This window comes from Arachis ipaensis, chromosome B7, assembly GCF_059453495.1.
Source record: "Arachis ipaensis isolate K30076 ecotype BB chromosome B7, ASM5945349v1, whole genome shotgun sequence".
NCBI lineage: Eukaryota > Viridiplantae > Streptophyta > Magnoliopsida > Fabales > Fabaceae > Arachis > Arachis ipaensis.
In genome coordinates this window covers 141,276,417-141,296,402 of record NC_142442.1, presented here as the reverse complement: position 1 = coordinate 141,296,402, position 19,986 = coordinate 141,276,417, and the positions used below count along the sequence as shown (strand labels likewise).

General features: G+C 32.1%; 3 protein-coding genes across 4 annotated transcripts; 1 reads left to right on the top strand and 2 right to left on the bottom strand.

The window, feature by feature from the left end:
- Positions 1-5,878: 5,878 nt before the first annotated feature.
- Positions 5,879-8,490, bottom strand: AUR1 (ataurora1). The gene is made up of 9 exons (XM_016308312.3): positions 8,263-8,490; positions 7,746-7,862; positions 7,427-7,573; positions 7,219-7,314; positions 6,977-7,072; positions 6,796-6,892; positions 6,595-6,712; positions 6,231-6,303; positions 5,879-6,109 (listed from the first exon to the last, which is right to left on the bottom strand). The coding sequence occupies exons 1-9, from the start codon at positions 8,305-8,307 to the stop codon at positions 6,008-6,010; spliced, it is 891 nt and encodes a 296-aa protein (XP_016163798.1). The 5' UTR covers positions 8,308-8,490; the 3' UTR covers positions 5,879-6,007.
- A 6,035-nt stretch (positions 8,491-14,525) lies between these two features.
- LOC107606273 (uncharacterized) lies at positions 14,526-19,899 on the bottom strand. Of its 2 annotated transcripts, XR_002350595.2 has the most exons (7): positions 19,599-19,846; positions 17,559-17,684; positions 16,927-17,065; positions 16,731-16,838; positions 16,531-16,624; positions 15,963-16,209; positions 14,526-15,443 (listed from the first exon to the last, which is right to left on the bottom strand). XR_002350595.2 is itself a non-coding variant. In XM_021106576.2 (6 exons), exons 2-6 carry the CDS (start codon positions 17,675-17,677, stop codon positions 16,043-16,045), a joined length of 627 nt encoding a protein of 208 aa, XP_020962235.1. In that variant the 5' UTR covers positions 17,678-17,684; positions 19,599-19,899; the 3' UTR covers positions 15,822-16,042. The 2 variants fall into 2 exon arrangements, 1 of the variants encoding a protein (XP_020962235.1); XM_021106576.2 differs by lacking the exon at positions 14,526-15,443 and having other exon boundaries at positions 15,822-16,209; positions 19,599-19,899.
- On the top strand, positions 14,591-15,362 carry LOC107606274 (oleosin Ara h 15.0101). The gene has a single exon (XM_016308311.3). It carries the CDS (start codon positions 14,591-14,593, stop codon positions 15,089-15,091), a length of 501 nt encoding a protein of 166 aa, XP_016163797.1. The 3' UTR covers positions 15,092-15,362.
- Positions 19,900-19,986: the final 87 nt, after the last annotated feature.

The window sequence follows — 19,986 nt, the reverse complement described above, 5'->3', positions numbered from 1 at the left end:
TGTAAAACCTAAATATTTTTGTTCACAGGTGGGTGGTTTAAATACGAACGTTTTGGACGACAAAACAAGGCTCACGAATACCAACTATAAGAGACAGGTCAATGTAGAAGTCACAGTTTACAACGAGATGTTGCATGCAATTCATTTTGCAAACTTTAGTCCAACTGTGCGCTAAGCATGTCTTCAACACACATTTATGTTTGGCAATGTTTACATGAAACTGTATTATGCTAAAAAATATAAAATGATATTGCTTAGAGTACACAACTTATAATCGCTTTTCAATAAGAATGTACCCCAATCAAGCAACAAGTAAAATAATTTTGTTATATTATCCTATCATTGAAGTGACCGTATTTATTTAGATGTTATTAATTAGCTTAACAATAAATTTAATATTTCTTAACTAAAATAACAGTAACATTTTAAAGTTGTCATTTTGTTAGCTTTCAAGAAGAAAAAATTTGATTATTCTAAAAAAAAGTTCTTCTTAGCATGGTACTCTTTTTCTAGTACTCTAAATAACGTTATTCTTAATAGTATTTGAGAATCCAGCGTGTCTGACTTTATTCTTATATGGTATCATAATTTATATCTTAAAAAAAAGTTAAAACATTCTATAACTAAATTTTAAAATACGAAAACAACTTTTTTTAAGCATTTACCTTAAAAACTAAAATACCATTTCGGAATAAAATTTGCTTCATCGTATTAGAAATTGTAAATTTAATATTCGATACAATTAAAATATTCATATAATTAATTTTTAAAATAACAAAATAACATTTTAAGGTTGATCTAAAAAAAATTCATATACCATTATAGATTAAATTTATGTTGTTTGATCGTATTAGAACTGAAAAATTCGAATTCACTTTTAACAAAAATAAAATACTCATTTAAATGACTAATGTACCCTTTTTAAAAGTTAAATAAAAATATTTTTTTTAAAATTTAAAAAAATACCAAAATATCTTTTAGATATCAACATAGTTGACTGTATTACAAATTAATGTTTCAATTTCATTATAAAAAGACTGAAATTTACCTAAATTTCATTTTAAGAGAAAAAAAAATCTTCTAAACTTCAATTTTAAAGAGACAAAATTTTTTGTTATAATTATAATACATCTTATTATTATTCATATTAATCACGCACATTAATTGCTATTATTATAACAATTATTATTACTTTTATTATTGTTACTTCTTATGACTACCACATTTTTTAACCAAAACATTTTACACCTTTTAATAAAATTGTTTTAATTAACGAGCAAGTGATTTAAATTTGCATGTTACTCAACATGAATTTCTACTGGCAACAATTTCAGCCCTTTTTTTGCCAGAGCTATGTCTAGTCTTAGTCAAACTGTCCATGCTTTGTCAGGAAGAGTAGAATATATTTTCATTCTCTACCAATGCCATCTATATCATTACACCCATTTGAAAATCTAAATTTTTTATCCTTGCACCCTCGCATATGCTACACATTCTTCCTATTCATTTTAGTTACTCCTATATAACTGCCATTTTGACGTCAGGGTCGTGGAGGCCACACACAAACCACAAACAAAAAAGAAATTCACCCACACGGGCCGCATGGAACCAACACCATACTATTATTGCGTTTTTGCCGGTTGGGTGCCTAGGTTCTACACTTCCTTCGAAGAGGTTCAAGAACAGATCAATGACTTCCATGGTCCATCTTGGTGTAAGTTTGCATTTCTTGATAATGCCGATAAAGCATGGGTCCTCTTCTTCGGCGACGGGGACTACGATCGTGGTCTAAGCCGGATTAACAATGGCTTGGCGCCAGAGCCAGTTACCCTGGACCATTATCGTGAAAAACAGCGTGTCGCATTGCGAGCCTTGCATGAACAGTTTCGCTGCGAAGACCAGATCCCCCTTCCTTACTACCTGCGAGGTAAGTTCCTGTCACACCTAAACTGCTTTATATTCATACTCTAATCACATTTCCTTGCTAGTAGCACCTAATACTCCTCTTTGTTTTCGTAGCCGACGACCTTGCCCCCAGAAAACCCACCAACGCTCACCTTCTCACCTTCAGCATGAGAAAACTGCTTAGTGATGCATGTGACAGGCTTGAAATTCCGGAACCCCTGTACTGAGTCATCACAAAAACCTTTCGCGATGGTCGCACATGTTACCGCCACCTCGCCTCACTGGTCCCTCCCCCTGTCAACAACCTTTGGTCGAGTCTGGCCGGATTGCCTTCGATGTCGATACCAGCATAGAAGACGCCGCGAGAATGACACTACGCGCACTCTGTGCCAGCCTAGAAGTCGCCGTCGACGACTACAACTACGATATTGTCCAGGCTTTGACGGACAAATATGCTAACCTAGCCAATCACTTTCGCAACACCGAGCGAAAGGGAAAGATGAGCGTCGCACACTCAGACGACGACACTGAAGAACCCCCAGAAAAGGTTTTTGACCTTGATGCCATCACCAACTGCAGGATGGGTGCATCCAGCTCCGCCATCCCACCCGACTCGGACTAATCTTTCTGGCCGCATCCTGCTCCAACTGCATCTCCACCCGGCTCTAAATATAAGTTCCCGCACCTTAAGTCGTCTCTCTTCTATGTCACATGTTGTTCTACCAGTCCCATCCTCCCTTCCATATGGTTACCTTCACTACTTCCCTCATGCCAGTTTCTGTCTTTAAACTTCTGCAAGTTTCTACCAATACTTTTATTGTCATGCAATGCTAATCACGTTGTAACAAATTTTTTTTATTGTCATGAGTTTCAGCATGGGTTTACCATTTTTATCATATCTCATTCTTAACCATCATCTCTTTTAAAATTTGGTATTAACTGGACGAAATAACAACTTAAGTTGTACTAATCACTCTGTACTCTAACGATTCCTCCCTACTTAAGTGCTAATTACAATATACTTAAGTTTAATCATACCAAAATAACTACCTAAACCCTTTTTTGGGAGCATTTCCTCATTTTGCTTGGAGCCATTCTCCTGCGACATCTCCCATCCAATAAATAATGACTGAGTAACATTTTACTTTACTCCTTCATTTCTTCTAATTTTATTTTAATCTTATTTCATGAATTTCACTTATTTGAAATTTTTTTAAAGAAATATCCATTACCTATCAACTGCAAATTTTGGTAAACAAAAAATATTCTAAATTTACATAAATATTAAAAAAAATTTGCAACCACAAAAGCATATTTTTCCTCCTCCTATTTTTGCAAATACCATATAATTCACTTTTAGAAAAAATCAATAATTTTTTTAAAAACGTTTTCATGCACAGGACAAATCAATCAAAACTAAGACTTGCTTCGACTTAATTTGCTCACATTTTTTCCTTTGAAATGTACCTGACAAAATTTAACTTACATTAAAAATTGCATCCGCTATGTGGTGTTATTATGACTTTTTTTTTCACATAAAATAAAAAATTATACTTTTCGTGCTCATATTAGTCATTATAATTAATTGATAACGAACGTCACACAACAAAACAAAGGATAACGACAGCAATAAACAGAAGAATTACGCTTTCAACAAAATAACTTAAAATCAAAAGATTATACCACAATAAATAACATATTTCAAACCAATTAATTTTTTACAATTCAACTTAAACATTTAAAACAAAAAATAACCATTTAAATTGGTAACAACATACATTAACTTAAGCCTAATTTTTAGAAAGGTCAAAATTGTACTAAATAATGCCTAACTTTTAACTTTCATGAATTTGTTTTTGCAAAAATATTTTTATAAAAAAAAACCACTTTCACAAATTTCTCTACAAGCGAACCATACTTTATTTAAAACAACAAAAACATCGGATGCTTTTGATATTTTGAATTTTTTAAACATATTTTTCTAAACACAAAAATAATTTTATCTATTAAAATTTTGTACACATAACAAATAAATCCACAAATAACTCTAACTCATGAAATAGCATTAGAATAAAATGAAAACAGGTAACCCGGTCACATAACATTTTACCCACTCAATACTCTTTTTTGGAACACACTCATTCACAACGGTCCAACACAGCATTTTTGTTTTATAGAATTGAACTGGCCCAAACCATAAAACATGGCCCAATCATAGAAGACAAGCAACCAAAAAGGCAATTCGCCCAAAACCAGATCGGCTCCACTCAGCTTCGCCATATCACTCCTCCACAGCTTTCAAGCATCAACTCACTATGGGCAAACATGCCAACCGCTTTCTCCCTCAACGCATAACTTTACAAACCCGTTGAGGCCCCACCATGCGTATTACACACTCTCCTTCACGAAAGACAGCATGCCTCCAATCCTCACCATTCCACTTTTTTAAATTATATCTGTATGGCTGAATAGCGTGGAATATCACGTTCCGCAACGCCACAACGCCATACCTGAACATCTTCCTATACTTTATAAACACACCTGCTCTCCGTATTCTGACATCGTAGCATTATATTGTCCAATTTGTAATGTGTTTTCGTTCTACTTTTTGTTTTCTACTATAATCCTTCAATGATTTCTCTCATTTTTTCACTTGATTCCCACTTATAAAATTAATAATAAAAAATCATATTTTACAATCTCAATTATTAAAAAATAATTAGAGAAAATTCCACTCCCCTCCCCTCTATTTTATAAATGTACATTCTCCTCCCTTTTAATTTTTAAAAAACCTCCTCTTTAATCCATTTTAAATTTTTTGTGTTAACTAATATTAACTTTATCCATTTTTTAAGAAAAAATAAATTTTTTTTTAAAAAAATACCCATTAGTAAAAATTTTATTTTTTATCATTAAATTTTGCTTATCAAAATACCCTTTTAATAATTTTTTTATTGATTAAATTATATTTTTATTAAAATACTTTTAAAAAAATTAATAATTAAATTATTTTTTTTAAGATACATACTCTTCAATAATTTTTTAATTATTAAAGTGTGATTTTACCAAAATTTTTGTTAACAATTATTTTTATATTTTACTATTAATTTTTTTATTTCAATATATATTATTTTAACATTAAATAAAAAATTTTAGTAAGATATAAAAAAATTGTTATCGAAAATTTTGGTAAAATTATAATTTAATAATTAAAAAATTATTGAAGAATATTTTAGAAAAAAATTATATAATTATTAAATTTTTTAAAAAATACAATTTAATTAATAAAAGAATAATTTATTAAAGGATATTTTGGTAAGTAAAATTTAATAATAAAAGATAAAATTTTTACTAATGGGTATTTTTTTAAAAAATAATTTATTTTTTCTTAAAAAAGGGATAAAGTTAACATTAGTTAACACAAAAAGTTTAAAATAAAGGTGGAAACTCAGATACAGTCACTTGAAGTTGATAGTTGAGAACCGTTAGATGAAAATTTAGTCAAATCAGTCAAACTATCTAACGGCTCTCAACTATCAACTTCACGTGAAGTCGACTGCACCTGAGTTTTCACCTAAAATAGAGGGAAGGAGAATGTACATTTATAAAATAGAAGGGAAGAATGTGTCATTTTAGCATCTCGTAGGAGAGGAGAATATAATTTTCTCAAATAATTAAGAGAATCCATTCTCCTACTTTTTCTCCCAATGTTTCTTACGGTGTGTGAGAAGTTTGACCAACTATCAAAAACAGAGAAAAAGAATTTCATAAAAACATTAGTTTTATGAATTATGTCCCGCATCCTTTTTTTTGCCGGTATCCATGTCTCCTCTGCAAGGGCAGGGCAGTTGTACACTTCTTGATATTGGATTAAAAAAAAAAACAAGAATAAAAACGAAAAATTAGAAATCTATAGGGTTTTGGGGGAATGTATATGACCTTTAAATATATGACCACCTTTAAGCAACCTTGCTTTTGATTACAAAACAACATTTATTTTGAAACATAGGAAGCAACAGGCAATAGTTAAGAAGGTATGCCATTTAGATCTCTCAATCAAAGAATGACTGCTAAAATTACAAAGAATTTGATAGGATTTTTTTTAGCCCCTATATACACCAGAGGGCTCCGCATTCTGAACAATCCAAGGGTGTTCAAGCAGTTTGTGTAAAGGTAGACGTTGAGAAGAGTCCTTGACCAGCATCTGTTGGTAAAAATAATCAGAGAAAACTGAATAATCAGGCAAATGCGCACACTTAGCTAACCGATCAATATTTAGTATTCGGATCTTATCAAAACATAATGCAAAGAAGTAATGAACTAACCTGACTGATGAGGTCCTTTGCAGCAGAAGACACAACGGGTTTTGGGGGGAACTTGAGATCCACTTGTACAATCCTGCAATATATAAATGTATTCATTTGAATTTGAATTTTGATTATAAATTTTGAAATAAAAAGATGGCAACATAACATGATTTCCTATTCAGTATTGATCGGAACAAAGTAGCTTGAAGCACACTAAATTCATTAGCTTCCTTCCTAGTTCATTCAAACAGTTTCTTCCAAAGTCCAAACTTACACCTAGCATTTTTGTCTTCAGTTTTGCAAAGGTCTAAACCATTGTTTGGGTTGCAATGGAAATCCAAACATCAACTATATTTCCCACCCTTTATATCAAACTGCTTACCTCCTATAAGTATCAGAATGTTCTTTAGCCTCAAAAGGGGGGACTCCATATAGAAACTCATAGCACAGGACACCAAGACTCCATATATCCACGCTCGCATCATGTTCTATACTCTCCACTGTTGAAACCCCAAAAGCATACATTAGAAAGAGATAAATGGTGCATAAATATACGACAGAGTAATTAATGTGAAAAACATACCCATCTCAGGTGGAAGGTAATCCAGTGTGCCACACATGGTTCGCCTTCGGTTGAAGGTGTGCACTGACCACCCAAAATCTGCTATCTTCAGTTCACCCTGAAAACGAGGTTAATACAATGAATTAAAGATGAAGACAACATAAAAATGGTCTACTCAGAATTAACAGGTGCTGGAGAATACCTGAGCTCCCATAAGGAGGTTCTCTGGTTTAATATCCCTATGTATTACATGCTTTCCATGGCAATATATCAGGGCTCGGGCCAATGATGCAACATACTGTCTCAACCATAAAATGGTAGCAATCAAATTAAGTCGTCTATCTCAAACAAATGTTCAAGTGAGAAATATTCAGGCAAAAGTATGAAATATCTCAGAAGAAAAAATATATAGAGAATAAGAACTGCTATATGCATAATACTTACAGTAGCTGCACGTCTTTCACTGAAATATTTGCATTTCTGCAATTCTTTGTATAGTTCACCTTTAGGTGCATACTCCAAAATCAAGTAAACTCGTTTCTGCAGCAAAGTTATTTCAGGCATGAAATGTACATAGTTAGTGATATATTTAACCATCTTCATTATTAATGGAGGATACATTCTAAAGATATCAGCAAAGCAAAAAGTATACCTGATCATAAAAGTAGCCGTAAAGGCGTAAGATGTGAGGATGTCTGAGATGACTCTGAATCTCCACTTCTCGCCGAAGTTGATGCTCAACTTGGGACTGTTGCAACTGGCTCTTAAAGAGTACTTTCAGAGCAACAATATGATTACTCTGTTTCATAAACACATACAATCACATTATGAATAAACACTTTAGAAGAACAAATCAAAACAACGGCAATGATGTAAATTGTTTGCAGAAAAAAAAAAAAAAGAGACTTGTGGGAACAAAACAAATAATTGAAGTTGAAGCAGACTGAGACCCACGAGAAAAAGAGACTCACTCTCTTTTCCCTGGCCAAATAGACATGGCCGAATTTCCCCCTTCCAAGTGGTTTCCCGATGTCGAAATCGTTAAGTGTCCACCTCTTTTGCTCCCCAGCTGAAACCTCCGAAGAAGCCTGCCACAAATAACGCCGAGAAATTGAGAGAACTAAACTATCTTTAGAAAACACAAATCCCTAAATTTCGAAAATCAAGGTTCCCGGCCACGCCCTCAACGTCTTTTGTTAAAAATCCGCAGCTGATTGTCTAAAATAACAACAAATTCAAGCCGATTTCCGAAGCGAAAGAATAATAACTAGAATCTTTTTTTACCTTTCTAGAAATTCATTTCTAATCTTCTTTTAATGTACATTAACCTCGACGTTGAACAATCAAAGAATATGGCAAAAATTACGGTAACGGAAACGAATCAGAGGAAGGGGGAGGGTTAGGGGTTTAGAATTGGGGCGAATCGAAAACCCTAGGGAGGGATTGTAATTAAAACTGTGACATAGGAAGGGTTTGTATAAGCTATACCTGTTGTTGATGTTGTTCTTGAGGTTGCTCTGTTGCAATCGCCATGAGAGAGAGAGAGAGAGAGAAAGAGAGAGAGAGAGAGAGAGAGAGAGAGAGAGAGGAATTTGATTAGGAAGGAATGAAGGAAGGGAAGGAAGGAAGACGAGGGAGGTTCTTCTTCTTCTTCGCCTTCGTCTTCGTCTTTCTTACATTCAATTGAATCCAAGGACCCCTTTCTTCTTTGCAATGAATGAATCCCTAACGATCAAAAATAGAGATCTACAACGGTCGAGTAACGGATATCTGCCACGTGTCAACGCATTTTGAAATCTCTCTCTCTCTCTCTGTTGGGACTTGGGAGCGTCCATTTTAGATCTGAGAAGTGACATCGTGGTAATAACTAATAACCATAGTAGTAAAAGTGAATTGTTATCTTCATTTTATTATTTATTTTTTAAATTTAATTATTTTGTTAATTTTATAGTTTTATTAAATTTATAATTAGATTTTTATATTTTTAATTATATTATTATATTATTTTTAATTTTATAATTAAATTTTTTTTGTATTAAAAATATTAAAATTAATAAAATATTTTTTATAAAAAATATTTAATAAAAAATTTAATTAAATTTTTAATTATAAATATCTTTAATTTGTAAAAAAATATTTTGTTAACTCTAATATTTTTTATATTAATAAAAATGTAATTATAAAATTAAAAATAGTATAAAAATGTAATTAAAAAATACAAAAATTTAATTTTAAATTTGATAAAATTATAAACGGAATAATTGCTTTTTTTAATGACATGAAGAAAACATAGAAAGGAAAAAGGTAATTAGATAATGAAAGGGTTAAAGTTATGAATAGTCGTATAAAAGTTTTTTTTTTTTTTTTGGTATAGTATTTTTTAATTCGATAGATCAAAAACTAATTTACCAATGTAAAGGTTTGCTGTTAATAGTCGTATAAAAGTTAGTAATACATCATGTTTATTATCAATTTTTTTTTTTCACCCACAATCACATGAAAAGAAAATTTTTTTTTTAAAAAAAAATTATTCTACTATGAAAGAAAGAGGAATTTTTTTATTATAAAATAAAAAAGTTATTTTCCAAAAAAAAATAATTATGTGCGAACTTGCCCTCTACTAAAAAAAAAGTTGGATTCTAGATATAATGTTAGAATTATTCTTTTCAAAAAATAAAGTTTTTTTTTAATTTTATAATAAAAAAATTTCGAAGAAAAAAAGTTAAAGAACATTTAATTTCTGTTAACAACGCGATATTTTTTTGTCAACTAAATTCTTAGATGTGATGGTGTGAATAAGTATTATTTTACGTATGCCTTTTTTTTAATTATTAATTTTTGTTTTTGACTAGGTACTATGTAGATGGATATGTTGGGGTTTTTTTTTTCTTAATTTACATAAAAATAAAAAAATACATTTTTATGTATTGTAAAGACATTACGGCATTACGCAATTGAAATTGTGAAATTAATTTTTGATCAGTTAAGGCAGAATTTTAAAATCAAATTTTCATCTCTTAAAAAATTTGATTCCTTTGAGTTAAACACATTTTTTTTTATAGATACAAACTTCTTTTTTTTTTTTTTCACACCATAATGACTCAGGTATGAACTAGTGGAAATGGATTCTCTCAATTTTTTTCAATAATTGAGAGAGTAAAGTGTGATCTCTCACTATTAATTATTATAAGTGGGATAAAAAAAATATGAAAAAGAATACATTAAAAAATTATAAATTACATTTTACTTCCTCAATTTTTTTTAACAATTGAAAGAATTCATTCCCGAGCTACAGCTACCTCAGTTGTGGTACTCGAGGTAGGTTAAACTCTTAAAGAAGTCGAGCCAACAATTTGTATGTTTAGAGTTTATGTTGGACTTTCTTGTTATGTATAAACTTTATTATTAGACTCTTTGTGCATGTTTGATTTGTATTACATGTTATTGTTATTATGTATTCATTTTATTGATAACAAATAAACACTAAAATAGTTAAACATATTTTTTTTAAATAAAAAGCTCAACACAATAAAGTAGAATAACAATAGAACAAAAGAAAATTAAATAGTAAGTGCAAAATTTAATGGATAGTCATCTCTAAACGACCTATTAATAACTTTTGATATTCCTATTATTCTTTTTCATTCATATATGTCAAATGATAACCAAAAAAATCAATTAATCACCTATTATTCTCCTCTTTTTTTACAGTCACTCTTGTTCAACTCTCAAAGTGTTACTAAATTATTTTTGGAATAGATCATAATTTAGTATAGTCAACTAACCACGTACACCACATCTGATAAGTAAACTCATAACGAAAAAAGAAACAAGTGGTGAAAGTCCTCAACATTCTTTTTACATACAACACACACATTATCATGCTGATCAATAATGCCTAATCTACATAATCTCTCCTTAGTATTGACTCTATCAACTAATACAAATCAAGTAAATAACTTAATTTGTGGAGGTACTAAACCTCTGCAAATAAAACTAGTGAAGTTATAGTTCATAATATCCTCTGAAAATGTTTTTGCCCGCAAAATCTGCACAAAAGAGTTAGTAGAATAAACAATTGATTTATCAAATTTTCACACCAGTCGGTCCTTTCTGTCAGTTATTAAGTTGAATGATCGTAGAACTCCAAGAAGTTGGTTAACTAGTTCCAACTTCCATTGAAATAGTTCCCTTCTCCACTGAAAGTTCTATATTCAGTCTAACCCATCCCAAAATCTACAGTCTCCTATAATAAATCCATTTTGATTTGAAATCGAGAAAAGTCTTGGAAAAGTATCCTTCAATACATCTGCTGGTAACCAATTGTCCTCTCAAAACCGGACTCTTCTACCATTTTTTACCTCTAAAGATAAATCTCGGATCATCTTCTCCCTCACCTCCTACTCCTTTATTTGCAACTGACAAATATCCTTCTATGTAGGGCTGGCAATGGGTAGGGTAGGATAGGACTTGGACCCTATCCTAACCCTATTTGGGGATTGAAAATTTCATTAAAACTCTATCCTACCCTATCCGTGAGTTGAGAATCTCTCAACCCTAACTCTACTCGCACCCTAAAGTTCTAAATCCTATCCTATCCTACCATACTCGCAGAAATATCAAATTTTTTTAAAGCAAATATAAAATTCAATCATTTCAAATTTCATACATATTAATAAAATAAAAAATATAAAACTAATGCTCTTAACTAATAAATTAACAAACTAGTTTAATAGTTTCTCACTTATTACATGTCATTACATGTGGGAGGTTGTGGGTTCAACTTTCACCTCCTTCACTATATATCTAATTTTTATAAGAAAACAATATATTAGGATTTAAATTATTATAAGAGCACACAATCTTCTTTCATAATGGACAATCTTTTTTAGAGAACTGCCACTATCATCTGAAGTATTACATCCCCACTCCCAAACCTCCTAGTTTTTTTGAAACTTGTACTATTTTCCATTTCACTAATGGTATCCCATACTTGCCGTCTTCATTTCTCTACAGAAATCTCTTCTGCAGTGAAATTAACTTCTCTGTCACTATTTTTAGCATTTTGTACAAGCTAAGCTAGTACAGTGGCAAAGTATTAAGTATTGATTTAATAAGAACCAACTTATCAGTTTTATTTAAAAATTTCGCTTTCCACAAACTAAGTTTCTCTTCTACATTGTTTATAGTCGGTTTTCATGTCTTGACAAGTTTCAGATTCGCTCCAAATGGAACACCAAAATATTTAATTGGCAAGGATGCTTCCTTACACCCTAACAATCTGCACATCCTTTGCGTCCATTCCCTCTCGCAATTAACTGGAATCAAAGTGGATTTATCAAAATTAATACTCAACCCAGACATCACCTCAAAACACCACAAAAGATTCTTGTAATTCATGATTGTAACCTCATCTTATGGACAGAATAAGATGATGTCATCTGCAAGCTGTAAGTGAGACAATTTAATATTGTCCCGTCAAACCAACAAGAAAAAAATCCTGTTATTTCTCACAGCCTCAGCTATCATCCTATAGAGTACATCAACAATAAGAATAAAGAAAAAGGGAAGAGAGGATTGCCTTGCCTTAAACTTCGTTCCATGCTAAAGGATTTAGATGGTGAACCATTTATCAGAATCGACATAAACGCCGAGCAAATACACTCCTTGACCCATCTTCGCCATCTAATACCAAAATCCATCTTTTGAATGACGATATCTACAAAACTCCACTTGACTCTATCATATGCTTTTTGAAAATCCAACTTAATTATCGCTGAACTCTTCTTCCTCGTCTTCAGCCACTGCACAGTCTCACAAGCAATCAAAACTCTATCATGTATCTTTCTCCTTTTCACAAAAGCAATATGTGTCTCTCCTGCTAATCCTGGCATTACGCTTCTTATTCTTCGTACCAATATGACTATCTAGTGTTTTGTGATCGAAAATGCGAAAGAAAAAAGTGAAAAAACTGGACGACCAGTGAACAATACCTTCAATAATCTTTCATCTTCTGTTTCTATGTTTTTTGGTGAAGATTTGGAACGTAACTTTAAGATTTTCTTGAGTTTTTGCATAAATTTTGAATTTGATCTTTAGGTTTTGATTGAACGAGAAGAATCGTTTTTCATATTAATGTTCGCACTATTAAACAGTTGCAAAAGTATGTGTTTATACGTGGTTAGTTTTTGTGAATTTAGGCCAACCCGATTGAATTTAATTGTAAAGAAAAAAAACTTATTTTTATATAGTTTTTCTTTTGGTGTTCAGCTCAACTACTCTTTATGCGTCTTAAGAAAAACATGCAAAGTAGTTTTTTGCGGTGAATTATATGGTAAAAATATAAGTTTACAGATTTTTTTTAATAGAATAAAAGAAAAATTAATAAAGGTAAGACCCACATTTTAAATAATAATAAAATAATAAAAAATAACTATAAAATGAATTATATTCTCTCTATACCATTTCAATTTGTCCGAGTGCTCTTTTTCCGCAGCCTAACGTCGATGAATAGATTCTTTGTGAAATGGAAAAGTATATGGAACCAAAAAGTGATCAGCCAAAAAGTAAACAAAACCGTTTAATTAGAATCACTTTTTGAATAATCTGTTTGAAAACTGTTCCTGAGATCACGGAGCACAAACCAAAACCCAATTTTTCATAGAACCCAAACATATTTTGGCTGGTTTTTGGCTAATATGCTTTTGGTTCCCTAGTTGTTCTCTTGTGAAATATATAAAAGAAGCTTCGTCAGCTTTCTTGCATTGACACGAGAGAGTAAAACCAAAATTACAGTTCGAACAACGACGTTATCACGTACTTAAAAACAATCGTAATAGTATTTTAATAATAGAGATCGCGCGCATGTAGTTTAATCATAATCGTATATTTAATACGTAATGTAAACTTTTAACTAATAAATTAATTTTCATGCCTTGTTATTATAACTATATTAACAATTAAATTTACGTTTAATTTTATAAACGTACATACTTCTCTAACATATTAAACATGATATTTTTATTAGGTTTTAAGTAAAAAACATCTAACATTTACATAATTGAATATAATATTAATAAATGCCTTAAAATATTATAAAGTATAAACATAAAAATTGGAAATACAATGTATCATCATTTAATCATAGAAGACATGAAAATAACTTTTCTTTTGTAAGTCTTTCGCCTTATCTCAATTCTCAAGCACAAAAAGATTCTTCTCTGAAGCCAATATTCCCATGCAACTTTTTTTTTTTTAATTATTATTACAATTGTGTCGATTTTTTTTTTTAAATTAGAAAGTAAATTATCTTTTTTTCATATATTATTGTATAATTTTTAATTAGTAAAACATTTATTTATTTTTAAAATAAAAAACCAAGTACTTATTTATGGTTTACTCATCAGAGTAATTAAGCCGTTAATTAATTAATGTTATGAATTTTTTTTCCCAAATAGACAGTTATTTCAAAGAAAAGGAGACATAACTCTATTAAAAAATATCAAAATTACCATTATCGAAAGCATGCCATGGTCCCCAGCAGAGAAAGGGTCCTGTAACAATGTAACAATGTAACAATGTATGGTGATCAGTGTTAGAAGACACCAGTCAGTTAAAGGGACAGGTGTTGCATCACCTCCACCTCAGTTTCATGCAAAGCCGCCACGACACAGCAATGCACCCTCCCCTTTTGCCAGCTTAACCTCCCTTCATTGCTATACATTCCCTTCACTTCTCTCTCACTCTTCCTCAAACCCCATCACTTCTTGTCTAAAAATTCTCAAAAGTCACCAGCCACCAAAACCCATTTACCATTATGTCTGATCAAACAAGGACAGGCTATGGAGGAGGAGGGTCCTATGGATCATCCTATGGTGGAGGAGGCACCTATGGTTCATCTTATGGAACCTCCTATGACCCCAGTACTAACCAACCTATACGCCAAGCCATCAAGTTCATGACAGCATCAGCCATTGGTGTCTCATTCTTGATCCTGTCTGGGTTGATCCTCACTGGAACTGTCATAGGTTTGATCATTGCAACACCACTTCTTGTTATCTTCAGTCCTATCCTTGTCCCTGCTGCCATAACCCTTGCACTGGCTGCTGGTGGATTCTTGTTCTCTGGTGGCTGTGGTGTTGCTGCCATTGCTGCATTGTCATGGTTGTACAGCTATGTCACTGGGAAACACCCTGCTGGCTCTGATAGGCTTGATTATGCTAAAGGGGTGATTGCTGATAAGGCTAGGGATGTTAAGGACAGGGCCAAGGATTATGCTGGTGCTGGTAGGGCTCAGGAGGGCACACAAGGGTATTGATCATCATTGTGATGATGAAAAATGGAAGCTTTGTGTGTATGTGTGGGTGAGTGAGGTTGGAGGTGGTACTCGAAGTCATAGGCACCCTTTTGAGATTTGCATGTTGGAGTTTCATGTCACGTTATCATGTTTGTATCTTGTGTCCACTGTCCAGTGTTATATTCTGTATTTGTCTTTTCACTTTTTATTGTATCTTTGTTGGTTTCTGAGGATGAATCTCTCACTTTATTTGTGTAGTCATCATGTTAATAAATCAGAACTCTTGTAAGAATATTTCCTCGTCTTAAGATATGTGTTTGATTATTTCTTAGAACTGTTCCTTTTTCACCATTTTTGTTGCTCTATTAACTAGCTGTAGGGGAAGCAAAAATATACATCAGATGTGTGTGTTAAAAATTATGTTTGTGAAATTGATTTTAATAATTAAAGTGACATTAATAGAAAAAATATAATAAAATAATAACGAGGTAAGAAAAAATATGTATTTTTATTAATATTATATTTTAATTTTAGAAAACTACAAGATAGTATCTTAAAACTTATTTTTTTTTTTCAAAAGCATTTTAATTTTTCAAAAAGGCAATACTACCTTTATAAAAGCATTCTTAATTTTTCAAAAAGCTAAAATATAACCACATGATTTTTTGATTTATCAAAAATATTTGTCACCCCTCCAAAAAAATTTTACCAGGTTATCCATGTGTGAATTCAAAGCCATGCAAGATATTGGTAATCAGAAACAAAACTGAAGTAACGCATTTCTAAAATAGTAGTAAATAATGTTAGGAGCATCATCATCAAAAGTAAAAATGGAACCTCTGTTTCTTGCATGCAGAATACATCTAAAATATGATGGGGGTATATAAAGAACCTGGTGGATTCCAAATTTGTCTTCAGTGTAACATGAATATGTAGGTGTGCCTCAAATAATGTTATAATCACAATCACTTGTCAAAAAGTTTTTGAGACATGTTGAGTAGACCTTGACACTTGGTTTTTTGGTAACAAATACGGTGGAAGAAAAGAAGGGATGACGAATGCAATGCATAGACAGAGTAATGCCAGCGCCACTACCCACCAAGCTTTGTGGGGTATGCCTAATAACAGTTCGTCACAGACTGTAGTAAAAAAAGAGGAGGATACAAGATATCAATATCAGAATTCCATGAGGACAAGTCATGGAAATAATGTAAATATCTTAAGATGAAAGAGAATTCAATGAAGGCATGCAATCAACCCCTTTGGATGCAGCCACTACTAATAGCAATTAGTATGTTTATGGCAATTACATAATTTTAACTTAAAAGTGTGAAAGTTCTTATATATCTGTAGTTAGAAAAAAAAAAAGAATAAATAATTGGAGACAATAGAAAAGGACCAAATGGGATACGTCATATATACATAGATTGCAAATACAGATACTTTGCAAAAAAGCTTACCAATGTTGAAGATAATAAACTCCCTCTCTTGTACATGTGGTATTGCTGGAAACCCCTCTGGCTCCACAGTTACCAATAATATGTTGTGTTTATCCTGAATTATGTCAATGTTGCAAGGGCAGAACACAATAAAATTAAGCACATGCATACATTTAAGTTTAAGAAATTTCAACTACCATATTTCATATTAAATATTGGACCTCATCACCATAGGATTTGAAAATGAGCTTCTCAGTGTTGAGTAATCTCCTGTTACTGTTCACCAACAATTTCGATTTAAGTAGTTGTATGGAGAAAATAGCTGGTACCTGGTGTTTTTTAATTTTGTATATGTCAGTTTCCAGAGTAGAGATTTCCATGCAAAGAACTTAATGAAGGTATGCTATGTATACATACAGAAGCTGGATATGATATCTTCACTTCATACCAAGTGTGTGGTCTCAGATTCTCTAATTGATAAAAGCGAGAGCCACCTTGTAATAGCAACGTTTCTCTCTCAAGCTCTTCTCCAACTCTCAGAATTTTATCCTCATCCCTGCCACAGTGAGCATTTGACCTTAAGACTAAGTTCACAACAAGAATTCTGATATGTAGAATGTAAACCAAAAGCATGTTTGGCAAATAACTGTCTCAGGTAAAGATATTCCTTTGTGAAAAGAAGAAAAAAATTGTATGTTTAGTTAACAACAAAGTCTTGTCTTATTGATTGTCTATTTAGACATAATCGACTACATAGATCAAACGATATCATAATAAATCATATGCTACATGAGTCAATGTCAAAATGCCCTACATAAATGATATATGTTTAAACTATTTATATTTTAAATCTATTTTTAACAATTTTCTCTAAAGTTTGTTTAGGTCGTCTTCCATCTGAACCACTTTTCTTATTGGAGTTTTAATAAAACTTCTCCAAACATATCCATACTATTTAAGATGGTGCTACCCCAAAACTCTTTTCTAATGCAATCATTTCTAAAATTTTATAATGGAAGCATAACTGGGGACTTTTATATGGTGCTTACATATTCCCAAAGCAGAGGGCTGGGCCCTTTATGATGATCTGGAGAATGCAAAGTAGAATAAACATATTACACATATAAATGTGATGGGTAGATGATGAAGATGACATCCAAATCTTCATCCGATACCTGAAAATGTTCAGTATTTTAGTACACACTTGACCATATAATAGTATGCAGAATTTAGCATGTTTGTTGGTTTTTGTTTTTATGAAACTGCACCACCTGTCACCTGAGACTAGATAAAGAGGAGAATACATCACATGTATATAAGATTTTACGATTTGAGAGTGATAAATTTGTTTAGTTAGACTAGTTTGCCCTTCACTATGAAATAAATAGACAAATCAAATCTTGAAGAATGATTATGTCCTTCTTGTATTTGGCCAAAATGAGCTTGGGAATTTACTTGATTATCATGGTGGGATGGAGAGTGAGCAATTCTCTCCCTTACTAAAGCAATCTTATGAACACAATGTTTGATTCCAGATCCCTGAGCTAACTAAACTAAGTAACTAACAACTTCCGCACAGAAAGGTAAACAAAGGCAGAACAATAACACACAGTAGCCTCTTGAATACTTTGAGAAATAAAAAAGACATGATAATGCAGCTTCAGAATTGGCAACTAATTTGGATTGAACCTGCTGAAATGCCCCCAGCTGAAGGGGAAAAGAAGAAAAGAAAAGAAGAAGATGTCCTTGACTAGTTTTCCGTAGGCCTTTTATCAAACACCTTCTCTTCAGTTTCCACTCAATTAATTTCGCCAATGATTTACAGACAGAACCAAAATAAAAAATTCTAAGCTCATTCCAGTCATATCAAAATTAACACTAAAATCTTCAGTTGCGGTAGAAACATGCATACCTTTAAATGCAAAACTTAGAGAAGCCAAAACCGGGTGAAGGGAAAAAGAGGCCGTTGTTAAAATTTGATAGTTAATTAGTTATTATACCCATAGGTGTAAGAACCGACCTGGTGATCGAACCCATCAGGCTATTGGGTCACTAGTTCAACCGGTGGATCACAGTTGAACCAGTCTTATTTAAATAAAAATATAAAATAGTAAAAAACTTAAAATTAAAATTTGAAATACAAGTTCAATTTTTTGAAGTCATAAACTAAAGTCACACAATATATTAATTAACAAAAGTCTCGTTGAGACAAGAAGTTCAACAAAACAACAAAAGGAAAAACAAGTATGTATTTGAACTTGTAAAAAGCTCACTCCTTGCTGATGAAGATAGACTTATGCCAGCTTAAAAGCTGGAATTGAAAAAATCTTAGCCATAAGCACTAAAAATCAAGGGAAGGGAAAACAAAAATAGGTAAAAAGATAATAAATCAAGGCATTGCACACTTGATTGACGAAAAAGGTGCTAACAGTCAAATTATTAATTTTTTTTTGGTGACAGTCAAATTATTAATTTGGTTAAGCTCAAACTGATTTGAAAGTTAAAATAAAAACGTTTTATCTTTTATCTGCATACAGTTTTCAGTTCAAGCACACACTGACAAAGTCAACTAAACAATTTAGTTCAAATTTGATATTTTCTAGAGAGGCTTTACACCAACCAAGTCCTATCTAACTACGAATAATATTACAAATAGAGCGACATAGAATCCTCCCAACATTATTTTCTTCAAAAGTTCAATCAAAAAACATATAACTGGCACTTCAACAAACTGTGAATTCAGAACACTTTCCAATCAAAACCACTCAACAAATCCAAGTATGAAAGAGATCAAAGGAGCTAAAACCAATTCAACAATCAACAAAGACGCAGCATATTCATAATCAGCAAAACCACTGCATATTCATATTCATAAACAAATTCAAAAACCAATTCAACAATCAACAAAACTCAGCATATTCATAATCAGCAAAACAACTGCATATTCATATTCATATTCATAAACAAATTTAAAAACCAATTCAATATTTCAACCACTGCCATATTCTAATCAGCATCATAAACCAAGCAACAATAAAATTAACAGCAATAACATCAATGAATAACTGGAAAAAAAATAAAATGGTTACCTGTTGTTGCAGAGGCAGAATCGATTCCGGAAGGTGGACGACGAACGGCAGCGTGCAGGCAGCAATAACCACGGAGGCACGGACCACGAGGAACGAGCAGTAACAACCACTCACTGAGACGGAGGAAAGGCGGAGGGAGGCGCGGCGAGCATGCAGTGGCGGTACCGAGGTGAGCTCCCAGCTCTGCCTCTATGTGACAGTGTCTCTGGTGGTGCTTCAGATTCAGCCAGGGTTTTTTTTTGTTAATTAAAAAATCAAAACGACGTCGTTTGGAATGGGCGTTTAAAAAAAATGAGAAGTCAAATGAACTCTCGCACTTTTTTCTACGAAGAATGTTAGGGCAAGCAATTTTTATGATTTGTAGCTATCAAATAATTATCAATGATAA

Bases quoted from the DNA above. Each gene is read 5' to 3' on its own strand.
- AUR1 (XM_016308312.3), bottom strand. From the start codon at position 8,307: ATGGCGATTGCAACAGAGCAACCTCAAGAACAACATCAACAACAG. The intron at 6,893-6,976 runs GTATTCTCCAGC...CCTCGTTTTCAG, and splicing joins ACCTCCTTATGGGAGCTCAG to GGTGAACTGAAGATAGCAGA. The intron at 6,713-6,795 runs GTATGTTTTTCA...GGGTTTCAACAG, and splicing joins TTACCTTCCACCTGAGATGG to TGGAGAGTATAGAACATGAT.
- LOC107606274 (XM_016308311.3), top strand. From the start codon at position 14,591: ATGTCTGATCAAACAAGGACAGGCTATGGAGGAGGAGGGTCCTATGGA.
- LOC107606273 (XM_021106576.2), bottom strand. From the start codon at position 17,677: ATGAAGATTTGGATGTCATCTTCATCATCTACCCATCACATTTATATG. The intron at 17,066-17,558 runs GTAAGCACCATA...TCACTGTGGCAG, and splicing joins GCCCTCTGCTTTGGGAATAT to GGATGAGGATAAAATTCTGA. The intron at 16,839-16,926 runs GTATGTATACAT...AAAAAACACCAG, and splicing joins AGATATCATATCCAGCTTCT to GTACCAGCTATTTTCTCCAT.